Source organism: Lissotriton vulgaris, chromosome 6, assembly GCF_964263255.1.
Source record: "Lissotriton vulgaris chromosome 6, aLisVul1.2, whole genome shotgun sequence".
Classification (NCBI taxonomy): domain Eukaryota; kingdom Metazoa; phylum Chordata; class Amphibia; order Caudata; family Salamandridae; genus Lissotriton; species Lissotriton vulgaris.
This window is the reverse complement of record NC_141694.1, coordinates 498,883,018-498,901,616: the sequence shown is the minus strand read 5'-3', so window position 1 is coordinate 498,901,616 and position 18,599 is coordinate 498,883,018. Positions and strand designations below refer to the sequence as shown.

Here is an 18,599-nt window from a genome sequence, read left to right as displayed (position 1 = left end):
TAGTGGAAAACTACCTTACTCCTCTCGTTTTGGCCAGCATCTCCTCTCTGCAGGGCAACAGGAATTTCTCCACAATCAGACATTTAGGGTCAGATGTAGGTATCCAAATACCGGTCGGAAACGGCCGAAAATACCGATTTTCGGCCGTTTCCGACCGGTATTTGGATATTGAGCAGTAGGGGCATGTTAAATTACAGAATCTGTAATTTTACCGAATTTGTAATTTTTCCGATTCAGTAAAATACCGAATTGGTAAAATTACTGATTCTGTAATTCAACATGTAGGTAGCACTGTAATCAGTGCTACAAGGGTTTACGAATTCGTTATTTACCACCAACTGGTGGTAAATAATGAAAACCCTTCAAAAAGCATTTTTTTTGCTTTAAAAAACGTGCCATGTTGCAGACATACATGCCCTAAGGGCATGTATGTCAGCAACATGTGCACCCATGCACAATTGAGGGGTGCAACAGGGTGTCAAAGTGACACCCTGTCCCCCTTGCAAATTCGGTAATTTTACCGAATCGGTATTTACCGATTCGGTAATTGGCATTGATTCCTATGGGCCTCAAGGCCCATAGGAATCAATTTCAAAAGTGAAATTACCTACATCCCATTTACCTACTCGTAAATACCGAATCGGTATGATTCTGTATTTAAGAGTAGGTAAATCGAGATTACCTACATCTGGCCCATATTGAGATCTCTAAGGTCTACGCACAGACGCACCTTGCCATTTGGTTTTCTCACCACAACTAAGGGTGCCAGCCACTCCGAGCTGTCTATGGGTTCGATTATTCCTTGATCTTCAAGTCTACGCAATTCTTGTTATACTGCTTTCTTCACTGCTAGGGGCACGTTCCTGACCTTGTGGGATACGGGATGTGAGTTCTCTTTGAGCAGGATTTTGTGTGAGAATTTTTCTAGTTTGCCGACCTTTCCCCCGAACACTTTTGGGAAGTCTTGCTTCATTTTCTCCAGGTCCGGACAGTTCTCAGGGCCATGGCCTCTGTGGGGTCGTATCCTCCCCTTGCTGTGCTTATCTTCTTGGTTGCCGCCTTGTGGCACTGGTGCACGTGGTGGGTGCTTGCTGCTCTTTTCTAGCACCTTTTGGATGTTGTTTACCTCCAGCGTCGTCCCCCTTCGAGGCAGGCCACTGTGGGAGTGTGTGTTTCCTAGCCTTGAGTTGTTCCTCCCTTTCTTTTTTTTTTTTTTTTGATGGTGTCTCCTTTTTTTTTGTGGGAGATCCCACTCCTCGTCGCCATTGTTGTGTTCTCTTTTATGGGGAATAACAATAATGAGGCAAACCCAGTTGATGGGGGAAAGGTGGCTTTATTTCAGGTTTCTGTGCAGAAAAAGCGCTGAGTGACTAGTTTTGCCGGCACTCACAGAGCTCTCGCGCATGCGCGTTTGCTCCCGGAAATGGCATCTTTGCGCGTTGCGTGGTGACACAACCCGCGAAGACTAGAGCGCGACTCTACAGAATTGTTCGAGGACTAGAGTAAAGGCAAAAATAACAGCATTTCAAACAAGCGGCTGCAATTGTCCCGGCTGCTTTAATAGAGAAAGTGGGCATGGTGTGCTGAATGTAAGCAGCGCTCTTTGTGCCTGCAGATAGAGGAGCTCAATAAAGAAAATAGTGCAGTTCTTACAAGACTGAATAACACTACCGTGAAACAACCGAAGTAAAGGGGCATTAGCCATGGGAGGTAACAAAGGAAGACAAGGCGGGAGTAAGGTGGAACTAACAAGCCTTTTTACGAATCAGACGCCAGAATTTAGGAAGGACACTGGCACAAGCCAATGACACAAGTGGCCGGAGAGTGGGCGGAGCTTATCCTCTGTACTCCACTACAGCAGTCTCGCTAAATATAGCAAAGGGCAGACAAAATAAGTTGGAGATACTGTGCATGTCATGCATCCTGATGCGATTCCTTGTTATAGCTTTCCAGTGAAAGCATAATATCCGCTGTATTACATAGTATAAAGTATAACTCTTAAAATGTTACACAAAAACATTTTTGTTTGTTGTGTTATGTGTCAAATAGTCCAGAAGTGCTGAAAGCAGTCTGGTTATCTTGGTCTAAAGGATCAATTAGACACTGAAACTACATTTTCTTGTGCAAATGGCATTTCTGTTATATTTAATGCGGCACAATAAATGTGTTTTTAACCAGGAAAAGGTAAGTATCTTTTCACCTAACTCAAGAGACAAGCATTGTCATATAAACCTTGCGCCATTTGTTCTGCCTATATAGGGCCACGGTGTATCGTTATCCACACCTCAGATCCTGAGTCCTGGACTTTTAAATGACTTATTATATTAATATTATATTAATAACTTATTTCCCATCCTAAAAGAATAAGTGCCCGGGCCCACAAATGTGTTCAGAACCTGCAGCTGGTGCTGAGCAGAGAGCACAATAACAAGGCTGAATAGAGTTGAATGCACCACCAAACACTCCCTGCCTCTTTATCTCACACTTGGTATTTCGTTTTCAGCCCTGCTTTCATTGTCTCACTGTGTTTCCATATCTCTCTTCCTCCTTATTCCCCCTCCCCCATTTTGTGTTTTTCTCTTTTAATCTGGGTCCAAGTGAGGAACAATAAGTGCTGGTCTCCAAAATAAGTGCTGGTGGGCTCCACCTGCAACCACTGGCTCAAATTAAACCACAGCTAGTCATACACCATCTCTTACATAGTGATACACCTGAGGCCAGCTGGCATGTATTCTTTTAAGAGGCCACAAAGAGAAGCCTTCTTGCCAAACAGTGGTCTCGTGGTAAGATAAAGCATAACACTACACCCCTAGAAACCTTCAGGGGGAACTACCCATCACTTCACAAGAGCGTATCACTCTCTGTAGACAGATGTCCTCACTCCATCCCCTGATAGGGCCATGTTTTGGTTCTACAATATCTCCATTCTTGGTTCGGCCATTTTCATTCTAGTTCACACGTTTTAAGAAGGGTAAACAGATTATATATTGGCTAACTATATTTCGAGAATACTCTTTGAACTATGTCATTTTTTCCTTTTAGTGTAGAAAAGACTACATCCATGCTTCTATTTTACTGCTCTTCGATGCTGTTTTGAAGTTGACTCAGCAAAAAAAAGTGCAAAATGCTATTTTCATACAGGTGTCCCAAAATCTTAATCCACAGAATTTAGTTAAAATGCAACTATAACACGCATCTACAAAGCCAATAAGTTTCCTCTTCTAGCTATTGGCTTTGGGAATGTTTTGCATTCTGATGCTGTTAAGAATCGTCAAAAGGAGAAAAAAATGCCTTTTGCTAATGCTGTTCAGCATCTGCAAGAAAAGGGCGTTCACAAGTAGGTATCAAGCATAGAAGTTTAGGCACATAATTCTAGAGGCCCAGTGTAATAACGTACATATATGATGTGTGCACACAACATGACAAGGCCGCCATTTTCCTTTTTTTATTTATCATTCCAAAGTGTCGGACACCAATCTTATGGGGTCATAACGATGGCGGTCGGATTTTTATCCGAACGCCATTGTTGTGGAAAAATGGGAAACGGGACCGGCCGCCATGCATGTGGCGGTCCTGCACTCCAAATTAGGATGCGACCTCCACCATGGCTGTTGCCCTTTTCAATTTAACATTGCTTCGGGTGCTACTGCCTGCAGCACCCGCCGCAATGTCAAAAATGCTGGTTGTGCATTTCACTGCACTACGTGGCATGCACCCCCCAGTGTACCCACACCTCCTCCCAACACAAGGGGGGACCGCAACGGCCCCCCAAAACTAATCCCCGCCAGCCTTTCCATGGCAGTTTCACCACCATGGAAAGGATGGCTGTAGCCAGCATCGTAATTTGTGGGACGGTGCCTGCTAGGTACCGCCACCATTTTACGTATGCTGACTGCTCAGCCAGGCAATTGTGACGATTACCTGTGGAAGATCCGTGGCGAGTGGTCTTTGTGCCCGCCACGGTCGTGGGCAGATTCCCCCCGCCATCGTAATGTGGCTGGGGAAAATTGCTTTCCGATGGCGGAAGGCCTTCCACCGGAATACTGGTGGGACAGGCATATGCCATCGTAATGACCCCCTTAGTGACAAATAAAAGAAAACTGTGCCACCAATCTTGGAGTGACAAATAAAACAAATTGTGAATGTATGTTTTGAAATAAAGACTTATTTTTCAAAAGAAGGCAAACATTGTGAAAATGAAATGAAATGAAAAATTGCATTTGTATAGCGCATAACCGCCCTGGGGCCTCGCAGGGGAAGATGGTGTACAAATGAAGCGTTGGGGTCAGAAATCATTGCAGTTGGGCAATGGGGGATGGGGTTTGGGAACATGTATGGAGTAGAAACAGAAGAGTTTGCAGTGGGAAAGTGGATAAAAAAAATAAAAGCAAATTAAAACTGAGCAGGGAGGGGTTCGTGGGAGCAACTGGTAAGTTGAGGAGGAGAGAGCACCATGGCCTGTGCAGCGGGTGGTATCTGAGCGAAGAGAGGGAAAAAAAACAGAAGCACTCCCATGGGATGCTGAAAGAAAAAGTAGTTCTCTAAAAGCAAGCAGTTGAATGGCACAAGCTATCCAATCAGAACAAAGTGAAGAAGTGCTCCAGGAGTGGAACAAATAAAGAATAGTGAGGAAAGCCAATAAATTAGAAACAAGTAATTGAGATAGAGAAGAATGAAATACAATCAAGAGAAAGGGATTGACCCAGAGCCCACTTTATATATATATATATATATATATATATATATATATATATATATATATATATATATATATTTTAATGTACAAGTGACAATAGGCAGTGCTAATACTTTATGGTTATATATATGCATAGGTGCTGGAAGTAGGGGTGCAGCAGCACCCCTACAATTAACCATGCTGGAGTTCGGAAGGTGAATGAGCAATAAAGATAACTTGGAATTTTTTCTTTATCTTGTCACATTTGCGGTGATTTTAAAGCTAGAGGTCAATTGTCAGGCAATGTCTTCTGACAAATTTCTCCTTATTCCTCTAGCATGACTTTTTGCTTCCTTACTGCAAAGGAAGAGGACTTGGTAATGTTAATTATGTGGCAATCTTGCTGGACTACAAGGTGGGCGGAAGGAAGGGCTGTAGGATGTCATTTTGTTCTAACACAACATTTTAAATATATGTAAATGTATTGTACAAATATTTCAAAAGATACCAGCAGTTAAGAAAGATAAATGAAATGCTTTTTTGTAATTCCGTGTCCCGTGGAATGAAGTGTCCTGTGGGCGTGACCGATGTGCTTAAAGCAAGCTCTTTGATGCATGGGCAGCCAGTGGAGTTGTTTTAGGCACTCTTTGGCTGAGCTGTATTTGCCTTTATTGCACACTAGCTTAGCTGCAGCATTCTGCACCACCTGCAGTCGTTTAAATAGGTAGTCTGGCATGCCCACAAAAAGGGCATTGCCATAGTCCAGTCTACTGACTAGCAGGGCCTGTGTGACTGATTTCCTGCTTTCCGTGGGGATCCATGGGAAGAGCCTTCTTAGAAGTTTTAGAGTGACAAAGCTTTTCCCACATAGAGTTCCAATGTGGGCCTGCATAGATAGTGTGTCGTCAATTGTGACACCCAGGTTTTTGGCAGAGTGCTTGGGTGCAGGGGCATCTCCCAGAGTGGAGGGCCACCAGGAATTGTCCCAGATGTGTTTGGCTTCACTGAGGAGCATGATCTCGGTTTTGTCTGCATTTAGTTTGAGGCAGTGATCTGCCATCCAGTTAGCAATTTCGGTAAGGTCGTTGTTGAGTCTCATTTTGCTATCTTCATGCCCCTTCCCTAGCTTGACTGTGAGTTGTGTGTCATACGCGTAGGAGCATACACCAAAACCTCATTATTTTCCAATTTGTGCCAAAGGTGATACGTAGGCATTGAACAGCGTGGTGCTGAGGGATGCTCCCTGCGGGACACCACATTTCAGATGTTTAGGCTTGGATGAGAAGGTTCCTAGCTGTACTGTTTGCATTCTGTTATGCAGAAAAGAGCTGAGCCATTCAAGGGCTTTTCTGTTTATCCCTTTTTTCTTGTAGGTTTTCTAGTAGGAGGTGGTGGGAGACCGTGTCGAACGCCGCCGACAGGTCTAAAAGGATCAGGGCCACAGCTTTGACCTGGTCCAAGGAATTTCCCATATTGTCCGTGAAGGCCAGCAGTGTGGCCTCTGTGCTATTGTTGGCCCTAAACCCTGTTTGGGACGGGTCCAACAGGTTGTTTTCCTCTAGGTATTTCGACAGCTGTCTATTAATCAGTTTCAGGTCATCAAAAGAAGAGTGACCATAAAGATAAGGTATATAAAGGAGGTGGGTGTCGCACGTGAAGTCTGAGGCCAGTTGTAAGTGGTCCGATGGTAAGACCAAATTTCAAGAAAAAATACACTGTTTTTTCAGGAAACCCTCACTCACCCTAGTGGTGAAATGCTTCATCATCGGGTCCACCGGGAGAGATTGAGTACCTCCCCGGTGTGCTGCGACGCCAGGAGACTGCGGAGCAGGTTTTTGTGTGAAGATGAAGTGTGAAAAAATACTAAGGTTTAAAAATGTCAGAGGTTGTACCAAAAAAACGTTATTCACTGGTCAACCTGACATATTAAAAATAAGATATGTGAAGGGAAACTAGCCAATTACTTTATACTGGTGTTTACCCTGTAAAGAAGGTCAACATGTTTCTGCCCGTTATTATGTGTTACTTTACTGGGCTTTCACCAGAAGCGAGTGTGCCAATGACAGGAGGGGCGCGCTAAGGCCCGCCCTGCCAATGGTCGTGAAAGTTAAAAATAGCACTATGTGTAAAAATGGTGCAAAAGGAAAGAAAACAAACTCATAAGTAGTGGGGATTTACCTCTTTTGCGAGGAACCTAGGAGTCTGTAGGAAAAAATGACAAACAGACAAATACAAACATAAACACAAAGATATCGAATCATTGGTTTGTGCATATGTACAGTGGCCATAAAGAGTGACTCTGTGGCTTGACACGTGCTAGCATACCTATCAAGGGCCGTGGCCGGTATGCCTGGTTTGCGTAGTTGACCTCATGCCGAAATTCGAGGTGGAGGGGCCTCAACTAACGCTGATTAAATCTATTCAGCGCGAGCTGTTGCATATGTGTGGTATAGCAACAGTGGCTAAACAGGCAGACTAATAATGTCTAAGTCTATTTGTGAGGAAGTACAAGAAATATCTTGCTACCTATGGTGGGGTGTCAGGGAATGAACCCCGAAGGAAAAAACAACGTTAAAGCAGCGTCCCGGTGCAGAGCGCCATGACACTGCTGGCCGTGGTATATACATTACCCAAGCACACAACACTAAGTACAAGGTATAGGATAAATGTCCTCACTTGTAAAGAAACAGATCCACGCCCCATAGAACTCAGGAGGGGGGTGGGAGCGACAATGGCACACCCTGTAAATGAGGGAGAGAGGGAAACAAATACACACAGAGGCGGATTTTAGAACTGGCAGGGTTCCATTCATACAACTTATCTGGTTAGAATGATGTCTTCAAAGTAAGGTCTCTTACGCCCGCAACGCTCAGCACCCGCTCGGCACCTAGCTTCACCCTCGATGGATCTCGTGGATCCATTGCGACGGGCGAGCGAGGCGTTTAAAGGGCGGTGGCTGCGTGCGGACCAATCAGGCGCCTTAGATGAAAGCGAGGCTTGAAGCTCAAAGCCGTTGAGCCAATGGGGGAGAAGGGAAGGTGCTCGCGTAGTCTCGCTAGAGGACTTGAAAGCGAGGCTCGCATTGAAACGCAAGCCTCGATCTGAAGATGGGCGAGGTCCGCCCTAGTTACACCGGGATATTGTCTAAGCGATCACCAAATCGCGTGAGAGATTGGCTGGGATGACAAAGAGGCTTGTAACTCAAGCTATGGTGGAACGCAAGCCTGAAATTTTGCGTGGCTGGTGTTGGTATTATGCGAAAGGCGCAATGACCAGCATAAGTTACCCAGTGTTGATGAAGACTTAAATGAGCAGCATAAGTCTGGTCAGTTTGGCTGAATTGGGTTGGTAACATGGGAATATGTTCATGAATGAATCTAAATAGCGCTGGTGTGAATAAACCACTCAACATGTGTGGTCATGGTATTTACATTCAGAAAGAGAGGGAATAAGAGGACTCAGGATAATTTTAGTGTTTTAGGACGCTGGTCCACGGGATTTGGTCATTAAGCCCATTTATATGGGTGCTGAGTCGATAGACCCAGCGCTGCTCTTTTTCGAATAAAATGTTTTCTCTGTTTTTTACGCAGTTGACCTGTTCGATCACTGTCCAGGTCATGTCATTTGGAGTGTGGTTGGTTTGCAGGAAGTGCTCGATGAGTTTTGTGGTGATTTTTTTGCATTGAATGTTGCTACGGTGTTCCCCGATGCGTGTCTTAACTTTCCTGGTGGTCATCCCCACGTAGCGTTTCGCGCAGGGACAGGTGATCAAGTAAATCACGTTTGTTGAATTGCAGTTTGTGTGGGATTTTTGTGTCCACACTTTTCCTGGTTCCAAGTTGAGTTGTTTTGAATGAGTGGTCAGATGACAGACACTGCAGTCTGTACATGGAAAATGACCCGTAACTGGGGGTAGGTGCCAAGCATCTGTGATAGACCTGGTTGCTGTGTTTGCACTGGGGGCTGTTAACGGTCTTGTATGCACCAAAGCATCTTTAATGCTCCTGCCTTTTTTAAAAGAAAAAAGCGGTTTTTCCCAGTTGCTGAAATTGCTGCTGATAGTTCTCCAATTTTTATTGATTGATTTTTTCACTGTGTCTGAGAGGGTGCTGTAGGTGGTTACACACGTAAGTGGTGTTTCCGTGGTTGTCCTTACATTGTCCTCTAGTAGTGCCTCTCGAGGTTGATTTCGTGCTCTGGTTTGGCCTTTTTTCAATACTCCTTTGGGATACCCTCTTTGTGTTAGTTTGTCTGTTAGTTCCTTGGCCTGTTCCTTGTAGTCGTTAATATTACTACAGTTTCTTCTCAGTCGTAGGAATTGGCCGTAGGGCAAGTTTTCCCTTAAAGGTCTTGGATGGAAACTCCTGAAGTCGAGGAGATTGTTTTTCGCCGTTGGTTTGTGGTGAGTCATAGTTGTGAAAGTGGTGCCCTCTATTTTAATTACCACATCAAGGAAGACGATCGATTCCCTACTGAAGTTATTAGTGAACTTCAAGAAAGGATCCAGAGTATTGACCCATTCTAGGAACTGCAGAAGACTGGCTTCCGTCCCCGTCCATAGTAGGAGGATATCATCAATATACCTCCTCCATAATCCAATGGAGGAGGCAAAGGGGTTGGTAGGTGGTAGGATATGCTTTGTTTCGTAATCATAAACATACAACCCCGCTACGCTAGGAGCGAAAGTACTCCCCATAGAGGTCCCTGTGCATTGTAGATACAATTGGCCTTTGTACTCAAAGTAATTTTCTTTGAGTGCCATTCGTGCACATTTCAGGATGAATTCTTTGGGGGTGGTGTATTCCCAAATCTCTTTGTCTAATGCTTCCCCTAGTACCCGTAGTGTGTCTTCCTGTGGGATACTAGTGTACAGACTCTCTATGTCCATTGTTACCAATATTACTGAGCTTTCAGGTAGAGTGGTATCGTTCAGTAATTTGAGTAAGCTTTTAGTATCTTTTAAGTAGGTTCTGGAGTTCTGTACTAGCGGTTTCAAGTAATGGTCACAAAAGGTGGATAAGGGTTCTAGAACTGACCCGATCACTGATACTATTGGTCTACCTGGAGGTGGGTCCACATTTTTATGCGTTTTAGGCAGGGTGTAAAAGTAGGGTATGGTTTGTCCCCCTGCCATAAGGAATGCTGCTTCATGCGGGGAGACGTGACCTTCAGTCTCTGCTTCCTGTACTAGGGCTCGAATTCGTTCCTTCATTTCGGTGGTAGGGTCTGTGTTGAGGAGCAAGTAATTTGTTCTGTTGTTCAGAAGTGTAATGCAGGCCTTATCATATTCAGTGGTGTCCTGGATCACTATCCCTCCGCCTTTGTCGGCGGGTTTTATGGTTATTTCCTTGTTGTTTCTCAGGTTGTCCAAGGCCTTGTGTTCTGCAGCGGAAAAATTGTGGAATCGTTTGGGGTCTTCACAATTTTCCAGGTCTTTTATAACCGCCTGTTCAAAGGCAGTAATTGCCGCAGGGATCGTATGCGGAGGTGGCATAAACGTAGATTTGAGTCTGAAGTTTGTGTCAAACTCCTCTTCTTCTGTCAGTGGCTGGTCCTTAGATTCAAAGAAGGCCTTTAATTTTAATTTCCGAAAAAACTGTGAAAGTTCACAGTGTAAGAGGAATTTGTCAGGACGACCGGTAGGGACAAATCCCAAGCCTTTTTCCAAGACTTTTGTTTCTTCTTGGGGTAAGACTTTTTTAGAGAGGTTGGTGACCAGGCTTACACTGCGCTGGTGCTGGCTGTCGCTGTTCTGCTGCGGGTGTGTTTCCCCACTGCATCCTCGTCTTCCCAGGTCACTTGTGTGTTGCCTCTGTTGCCTCTGTTCCGTCCACGTCCTCTCCCGCCCCTCCCTAAAAAAGGCATCGGTGGATGATTGAGGGGAAACTGGGGGTGCATGTATGGATTCCAGTTCATCATGGGGAACTGAGGTTGTTGATAAAACATCGGTACAGGACCGTTGTTAGGCTGGCCATAATTCTGCCATCTAGGTTGTTGGTTTGGGAAGTTAGATCTACCCCTTCCTCCTCTCCGTCCCCTTTGTCTTGGACTCTGATTGCTATCTGTACTCCCTCTTGAGGAGTTGCTATCTGAGTCATCTGATTTACTGGTGTCCTTTTTTGGAACACTGTAGTTTGGATCGGAGTAGGGATATACGTTCTCAAATTTAAATTTTTGGAGGTCTTTTTGGAATTTTGTGAGTTTCGCCTGCATCAGGTTGTCCTTGTACTCCGTGAGATCTTTATTGATTTCGTCCAACTTTTTTTTATAACCCGTTATTGTAGCTTTGTATTGGGCTTCTGTTTGTTGGATTTCAATTAGCAGAGTTTCGGATAGGCGTAGTGCTGTCTTAATAATGAGTACCAGCCAGTCTCTGGTGCAGTGCCAGGCAATCATGGCCCAATCTCTTCTAAAGGTGGCGTCATTGAGAAAGATCCTCGGGGCATTTGTAACCAGCAGCCCTTTGGGCGCTGAATTGGAGGTAAGGTATTGTTTTAGGATAGTTCCATGAAGTATAGTTCTTATTCTGTCGCGCTTTAGTTCGGTAAGTTGTTCCCATTCTGCTGTATGTGAGATAGCCTGAGATATTGCTGGATCAGCAAACATATTAGGATCTGCCAAAAGTTCGTCTATCTCCTCCGTAGAGAAAGTGAGTCCCAAATTTGCTGCCATTATCAGTACAAAATATAAGAAATTTATATTTTGTGAAAAAAAGGGTTTATGTGACAAGAAAAAATCTCTCACTGCTGTGCGCAGCTAAATATATCTCAACAAAAGGAGAGAAAGGGTTTTAGGGCACTCTTAGTCCCCAAGCAATATACAGGTAATCAAAAGAAGAGTGACCATAAAGATAAGGTATATAAAGGAGGTGGGTGTCGCACGTGAAGTCTGAGGCCAGTTGTAAGTGGTCCGATGGTAAGACCAAATTTCAAGAAAAAATACACTGTTTTTTCAGGAAACCCTCACTCACCCTAGTGGTGACATGCTTCATCATCGGGTCCACCGGGAGAGATCGAGTACCTCCCCGGTGTGCTGCGACGCCAGGAGACTGCGGAGCAGGTTTTTGTGTGAAGATGAAGTGTGAAAAAATACTAAGGTTTAAAAATGTCAGAGGTTGTACCAAAAAAACTTTATTCACTGGTCAACCTGACATATTAAAAATAAGATATGTGAAGGGAAACTAGCCAATTACTTTATACTGGTGTTTACCCTGTAAAGAAGGTCAACATGTTTCTGCCCGTTATTATGTGTTACTTTACTGGGCTTTCATCAGGACCGGTAAGCGAGTGTGCCAATGACAGGAGGGGCGCGCTAAGGCCCGCCCTGCCAATGGTCGTGAAAGTTAAAAATAGCACTATGTGTAAAAATGGTGCAAAAGGAAAGAAAAACAAACTCATAAGTAGTGGGGATTTACCTCTTTTGCGAGGAACCTAGGAGTCTGTAGGAAAAAATGACAAACAGACAAATACAAACATAAACACAAAGATATCGAATCATTGGTTTGTGCATATGTACAGTGGCCATAAAGAGTGACTCTGTGGCTTGACACGTGCTAGCATACCTATCAAGGGCCGTGGCCGGTATGCCTGGTTTGCGTAGTTGACCTCATGCCGAAATTCGAGGTGGAGGGGCCTCAACTAACGCTGATTAAATCTATTCAGCGCGAGCTGTTGCATATGTGTGGTATAGCAACAGTGGCTAAACAGGCAGACTAATAATGTCTAAGTCTATTTGTGAGGAAGTACAAGAAATATCTTGCTACCTATGGTGGGGTGTCAGGGAATGAACCCCGAAGGAAAAAACAACGTTAAACCAGCGTCCCGGTGCAGAGCGCCATGACACTGCTGGCCGTGGTATATACATTACCCAAGCACACAACACTAAGTACAAGGTATAGGATAAATGTCCTCACTTGTAAAGAAACAGATCCACGCCCCATAGAACTCAGGAGGGGGGTGGGAGCGACAATGGCACACCCTGTAAATGAGGGAGAGAGGGAAACAAATACACACAGAGGAGGATTTTAGAACTGGCAGGGTTCCATTCATACAACTTATCTGGTTAGAATGATGTCTTCAAAGTAAGGTCTCTTACGCCCGCAACGCTCAGCACCCGCTCGGCACCTAGCTTCACCCTCGCTGGATCTCGTGGATCCATTGCGACGGGCGAGCGAGGCGTTTAAAGGGCGGTGGCTGCGTGCGGACCAATCAGGCGCCTTAGATGAAAGCGAGGCTTGAAGCTCAAAGCCGTTGAGCCAATGGGGGAGAAGGGAAGGTGCTCGCGTAGTCTCGCGAGAGGACTTGAAAGCGAGGCTTGCATTGAAACGCAAGCCTTGATCTGAAGATGGGCGAGGTCCGCCCTAGTTACACCGGGATATTGTCTAAGCGATCACCAAATCGCGTGAGAGATTGGCTGGGATGACAAAGAGGCTTGTAACTCAAGCTATGGTGGAACGCAAACCTGAAATTTTGCGTGGCTGGTGTTGGTATTATGCGAAAGGCGCAATGACCAGCATAAGTTACCCAGTGTTGATGAAGACTTAAATGAGCAGCATAAGTCTGGTCAGTTTGGCTGAATTGGGTTGGTAACATGGGAATATGTTCATGAATGAATCTAAATAGCGCTGGTGTGAATAAACCACTCAACATGTGTGGTCATGGTATTTACATTCAGAAAGAGAGGGAATAAGAGAACTCAGGATAATTTTAGTGTTTTAGGACGCTGGTCCACGGGATTTGGTCATTAAGCCCATTTATATGGGTGCTGAGTCGATAGACCCAGCGCTGCTCTTTTTCGAATAAAATGTTTTCTCTGTTTTTTACGCAGTTGACCTGTTCGATCACTGTCCAGGTCATGTCATTTGGAGTGTGGTTGGTTTGCAGGAAGTGCTCGCTGAGTTTTGTGGTGATTTTTTTGCATCGAATGTTGCTACGGTGTTCCCCGATGCGTGTCTTAACTTTCCTGGTGGTCATCCCCACGTAGCGTTTCGCGCAGGGACAGGTGATCAAGTAAATCACGTTTGTTGAATTGCAGTTTGTGTGGGATTTTTGTGTCCACACTTTTCCTGGTTCCAAGTTGAGTTGTTTTGAATGAGTGGTCAGATGACAGACACTGCAGTCTGTACATGGAAAATGACCCGTAACTGGGGGTAGGTGCCAAGCATCTGTGATAGACCTGGTTGCTGTGTTTGCACTGGGGGCTGTTAACGGTCTTGTATGCACCAAAGCATCTTTAATGCTCCTGCCTTTTTTAAAAGAAAAAAGTGGTTTTTCCCAGTTGCTGAAATTGCTGCTGATAGTTCTCCAATTTTTATTGATTGATTTTTTCACTGTGTCTGAGAGGGTGCTGTAGGTGGTTACACACGTAAGTGGTGTTTCCGTGGTTGTCCTTACATTGTCCTCTAGTAGTGCCTCTCGAGGTTGATTTCGTGCTCTGGTTTGGCCTTTTTTCAATACTCCTTTGGGATACCCTCTTTGTGTTAGTTTGTCTGTTAGTTCCTTGGCCTGTTCCTTGTAGTCGTTAATATTACTACAGTTTCTTCTCAGTCGTAGGAATGGGCCGTAGGGCAAGTTTTCCCTTAAAGGTCTTGGATGGAAACTCCTGAAGTCAAGGAGATTGTTTTTCGCCGTTGGTTTGTGGTGAGTCATAGTTGTCCCTCATTTACAGGGTGTGCCATTGTCGCTCCCACCCCCCTCCTGAGTTCTATGGGGCGTGGATCTGTTTCTTTACAAGTGAGGACATTTATCCTATACCTTGTACTTAGTGTTGTGTGCTTGGGTAATGTATATACCACGGCCAGCAGTGTCATGGCGCTCTGCACCGGGACGCTGCTTTAATGTTGTTTTTTCCTTCGGGGTTCATTCCCTGACACCCCACCATAGGTAGGAAGATATTTCTTGTACTTCCTCACAAATAGACTTAGACATTATTAGTCTGCCTGTTTAGCCACTGTTGCTATACCACACATATGCAACAGCTCGCGCTGAATAGATTTAATCAGCGTTAGTTGAGGCCCTTCCACCTCGAATTTCGGCATGAGGTCAACTACGCAAACCAGGCATACCGGCCACGGCCCTTGATAGGTATGCTAGCACGTGTCAAGCCACAGAGTCACTCTTTATGGCCACTGTACATATGCACAAACCAATGATTCGATATCTTTGTGTTTATGTTTGTATTTGTCTGTTTGTCATTTTTTCCTACAGACTCCTAGGTTCCTCGCAAAAGAGGTAAATCCCCACTACTTATGAGTTTGTTTTTCTTTCCTTTTGCACCATTTTTACACATAGTGCTATTTTTAACTTTCACGACCATTGGCAGGGCGGGCCTTAGCGCGCCCCTCCTGTCATTGGCACACTCACTTACCGGTCCTGATGAAAGCCCAGTAAAGTAACACATAATAACGGGCAGAAACATGTTGACCTTCTTTACAGGGTAAACACCAGTATAAAGTAATTGGCTAGTTTCCCTTCACATATCTTATTTTTAATATGTCAGGTTGACCAGTGAATAAAGTTTTTTTGGTACAACCTCTGACATTTTTAAACCTTAGTATTTTTTCACACTTCATCTTCACACAAAAACCTGCTCCGCAGTCTCCTGGCGTCGCAGCACACCGGGGAGGTACTCGATCTCTCCCGGTGGACCCGATGATGAAGCATGTCACCACTAGGGTGAGTGAGGGTTTCCTGAAAAAACAGTGTATTTTTTCTTGAAATTTGGTCTTACCATCGGACCACTTACAACTGGCCTCAGACTTCACGTGCAACACCCACCTCCTTTATATACCTTATCTTTATGGTCACTCTTCTTTTGATTACCTGTATATTGCTTGGGGACTAAGAGTGCCCTAAAACCCTTTCTCTCCTTTTGTTGAGATATATTAATCAGTTTCTCCAGCACTTTAGAGAGATATGGGAGTTGAGAAATGGGTCTGTTATTGACCTGGTTTGTGACATTCGTTCCTGCTTTTTTTAGTAGTGGTGCTACTGTGGCTTGTTTCCATGTCTCCGGGAAGACAGCTGTTTCTAAGGAAATGTTAAAAAGCTGCATGATGGCTGGAGTGAGGGTGGATATGAGCTGTCTAAAGATAAAATGTGGGCAGGGGTCGAGAGGGGAGCCGGATTTGATTTCCATCATGGTTCTGTCAACTTCTGCTTTCGTAATCAGGGTGAAGTTGTTTAGGTTAATAAGGTTTTTAGGAGAAGAGGCAGATTCTTTCCTACTGGTATTTGAGTTAAATGTGGAGTATATTTCCTCTACTTTATCTGCAAAAAAGTTGCTGATCATTTCACAATTTTCAGTTAAGGGGTGCAGTGCTTGGGACATGCAGGAGGGTTTGCACATGTTTTTTATGATTTTGTATAATTCTTTGGCTGAGTTTATTCTTTGTGCATGATATTTATTTGCATTTTTTATGGCTTGGTTGTAAGTTCTAAGCCTTATAAGTTAATTTGTCTGTGTCTGAACGGGACATTCTCCAGGTGTGTTCCCTTGCTTTGCACTTCTTTTTTAGTGCTTTGATTTCTGGAGTATTCCATTTTTGAGAGATGGTTCTTTTTATGAATTTGGATTTGAGTTTGGGGGTGCATGGGTCCAGAGTATTACTAATCTCTGTTTCGAGATTTAGAGCGCCTTTATTTGTGAGGGGGGTGCCAAGGAGGTCTAGGTTGATGTTAGTAGGCCAGTGGAGTTCAAATATTTCAGTGGTGACAAGTTTCCAGGGTCTGTAGAATTCGGGCATTGGTAGAGACGGTCTGTTGGGTAGTGTGGGTTGGGCAAATGAGAAGGAGAATAGGGAGTGATTTGTCCATGTTACTGGTTGAATCTCCTCGATCAAGGTAGTTTCCATATTGGAGAACAGTAGATCCAGTATATGGCCTGCACTGTGTGTGGGGCCTTGGATCCATTGTTTGAGCTGGAGAATTTGCATGTCATTGTTTAGGTTGTCAGATTTTTCAAAGTGGATATTAAAATCTCCAATAACCATGAAGATTTTTTATATTTGAGGCAGGTGGGTAAAATTTGTGTGAGCAGTCTCACGCTGAAGTCGGCATGGTGGCCGGGAGGGTTATAGATCACTGCTCCTCCTAGAAGGATATGGTTATCTTTAGATACTTGAAATGCTAATAGTTTGTGTTCATCATATAGAGCAGTTGTAATGGGAAGGCAATTGAAGTTGTCCCTGAATATCATGGCAAGTCCCCCTCCTCTTTTCCCTTGTCTATCCTGACGTATGGTGTTATATTTTGGGGGAAGAGCATTGGCCAGACCATATGTTTTCAACACTGATCCCCAACCACAAGTGTATGTGTAATTGGGTCAAATCACAAATGCAATTATGAGTATGTAAAGTCTTACTCCTGTTGTTCTCTGTTACATACTCTTATACGCCTTTTGGAATGGCCTCAAAATATATTTAATGAGGGAATATCAGGGATTATGCTATGCATATGCAGCTAATACAAATTGAAAAGACTGCGTTCCTATTTACTATTAGGGAGCTAAATATTTTAGTACAGATTTACAAAGGCAATTATGAGTATGTAAGAGTATGTAAAAGTGTACTCCTGCAGAACTACTTCCATACTCATAAATGCCTTTGTGAATCGCCTTAATTGTATCTGTTGAACTATTTATATATGGTGTAATTGTAAACCGTATTTAGTATCACATTTAGACTAGAGTTCATGACTGGAACACCAACAAAACAATCTTACCCGGTACACCTCGTCTTCCAAAAGTGCAGTCAGTATATAAGCAGTAAGAGTGATCGGGCCATTAAGTCCACCTTGTAGTTCAGTATGTATCACATGTCCTGGTTCACTAAATACTCCAGTGGTACTATCCTGGTACTGCACAAGCCACATTATTGTTGATTGAAGCACCGATTGATCAATATAAATGAATGGTCTGGCCTGCAGGAAACATCTTAAAACAAAGGCAGACAACCTAGGGGAAAGAGACTCTAGTTATAAAATGTAGTTATTTATATACATACATTTAAATAGAGGTTCAATGTATTATAGAAAGTGAAAGTGTTCATTATAAGTATTTATTATTAGCATTTTTTTTCATGGTTTTCTCAGTCACATATGCATCGGCTGCCGGACAGCAGTTACATCTCAAAACTTTAATTGCACAGTTCATTTGCTAGCTAGACTCTCTAAATAGTTAAATGACAGACTTCAGTCTGATCCCACATACATTTTTAGGTCTGGCGCTAGCCAAGACCTTTTGATTTTACCAAAATTATATGTACAATATTCTTACTTAAAGTGGCTTTCAGCAACCTCTTTTCCAATGGTCTGCTATTGTGTCATTCACATATTGCTTCTGCCCACTACAGCATACGCCATGGGGCAACGGGTCAGCCTACTTCAGCCGCTGGGTAACTTCACTATGACTGCCTGCATTTAAACCTTTCAGAAGGTGTATATCCTCACACAAGGAAATTCCTTAGAGAGGCAGTGTTTTGTTTGTTACTTTATTATTACTTTAATGTTGCCTTTGTTGTAGAGCGTGGTGTGACAGCAGAGCACTTTCTACCAGATATGAGCAAAGGGCACGTTCCATTTTTAGCATATCTGTCTCCTGCCAATGCTCTTGTAAATTCCCTTTGAAGTGGCCTTTACCTGGCTGCTGTTTCTTTCCTACCATACCAGCAGCTCACAAGACCTCTAGACATAAGCTAATAAGGGTGCTCTTTCTTTGCAACCCGACCGTCTCTCATTCCAGATCTCTCTCTTTCTTTCTTTCTTTCTTTCGTTCTTTCTTTCTTTCTCTCTTTCTTTCTTTCTTTCTTTCTTTCTTTCTTTCTTTCTTTCTTTCTTTCTTTCTTTCTTTCTTTCTTTCCTTTTTTGTTTGTTTGTTTGTTTGTTTCTTTTGTTCTTTCAATCTTTGTTTCTTGCTTTCCCTTTCTTTC

The 18,599-nt window shown here is 43.7% G+C and overlaps 1 protein-coding gene across 1 annotated transcript in view; it reads right to left on the bottom strand.

Annotated features, from left to right (window-relative positions):
- The window catches only part of LOC147707489 (CD109 antigen-like), a 943,435-nt gene that overhangs the window by 183,534 nt on the left and 741,302 nt on the right, over positions 1-18,599 (bottom strand). The window contains exon 25 of the mRNA XM_086926506.1: positions 17,395-17,626. Coding sequence (XP_086782632.1) covers positions 17,395-17,626 — 232 coding nt within the window. The remainder of the gene's footprint in view (positions 1-17,394; positions 17,627-18,599) is intronic.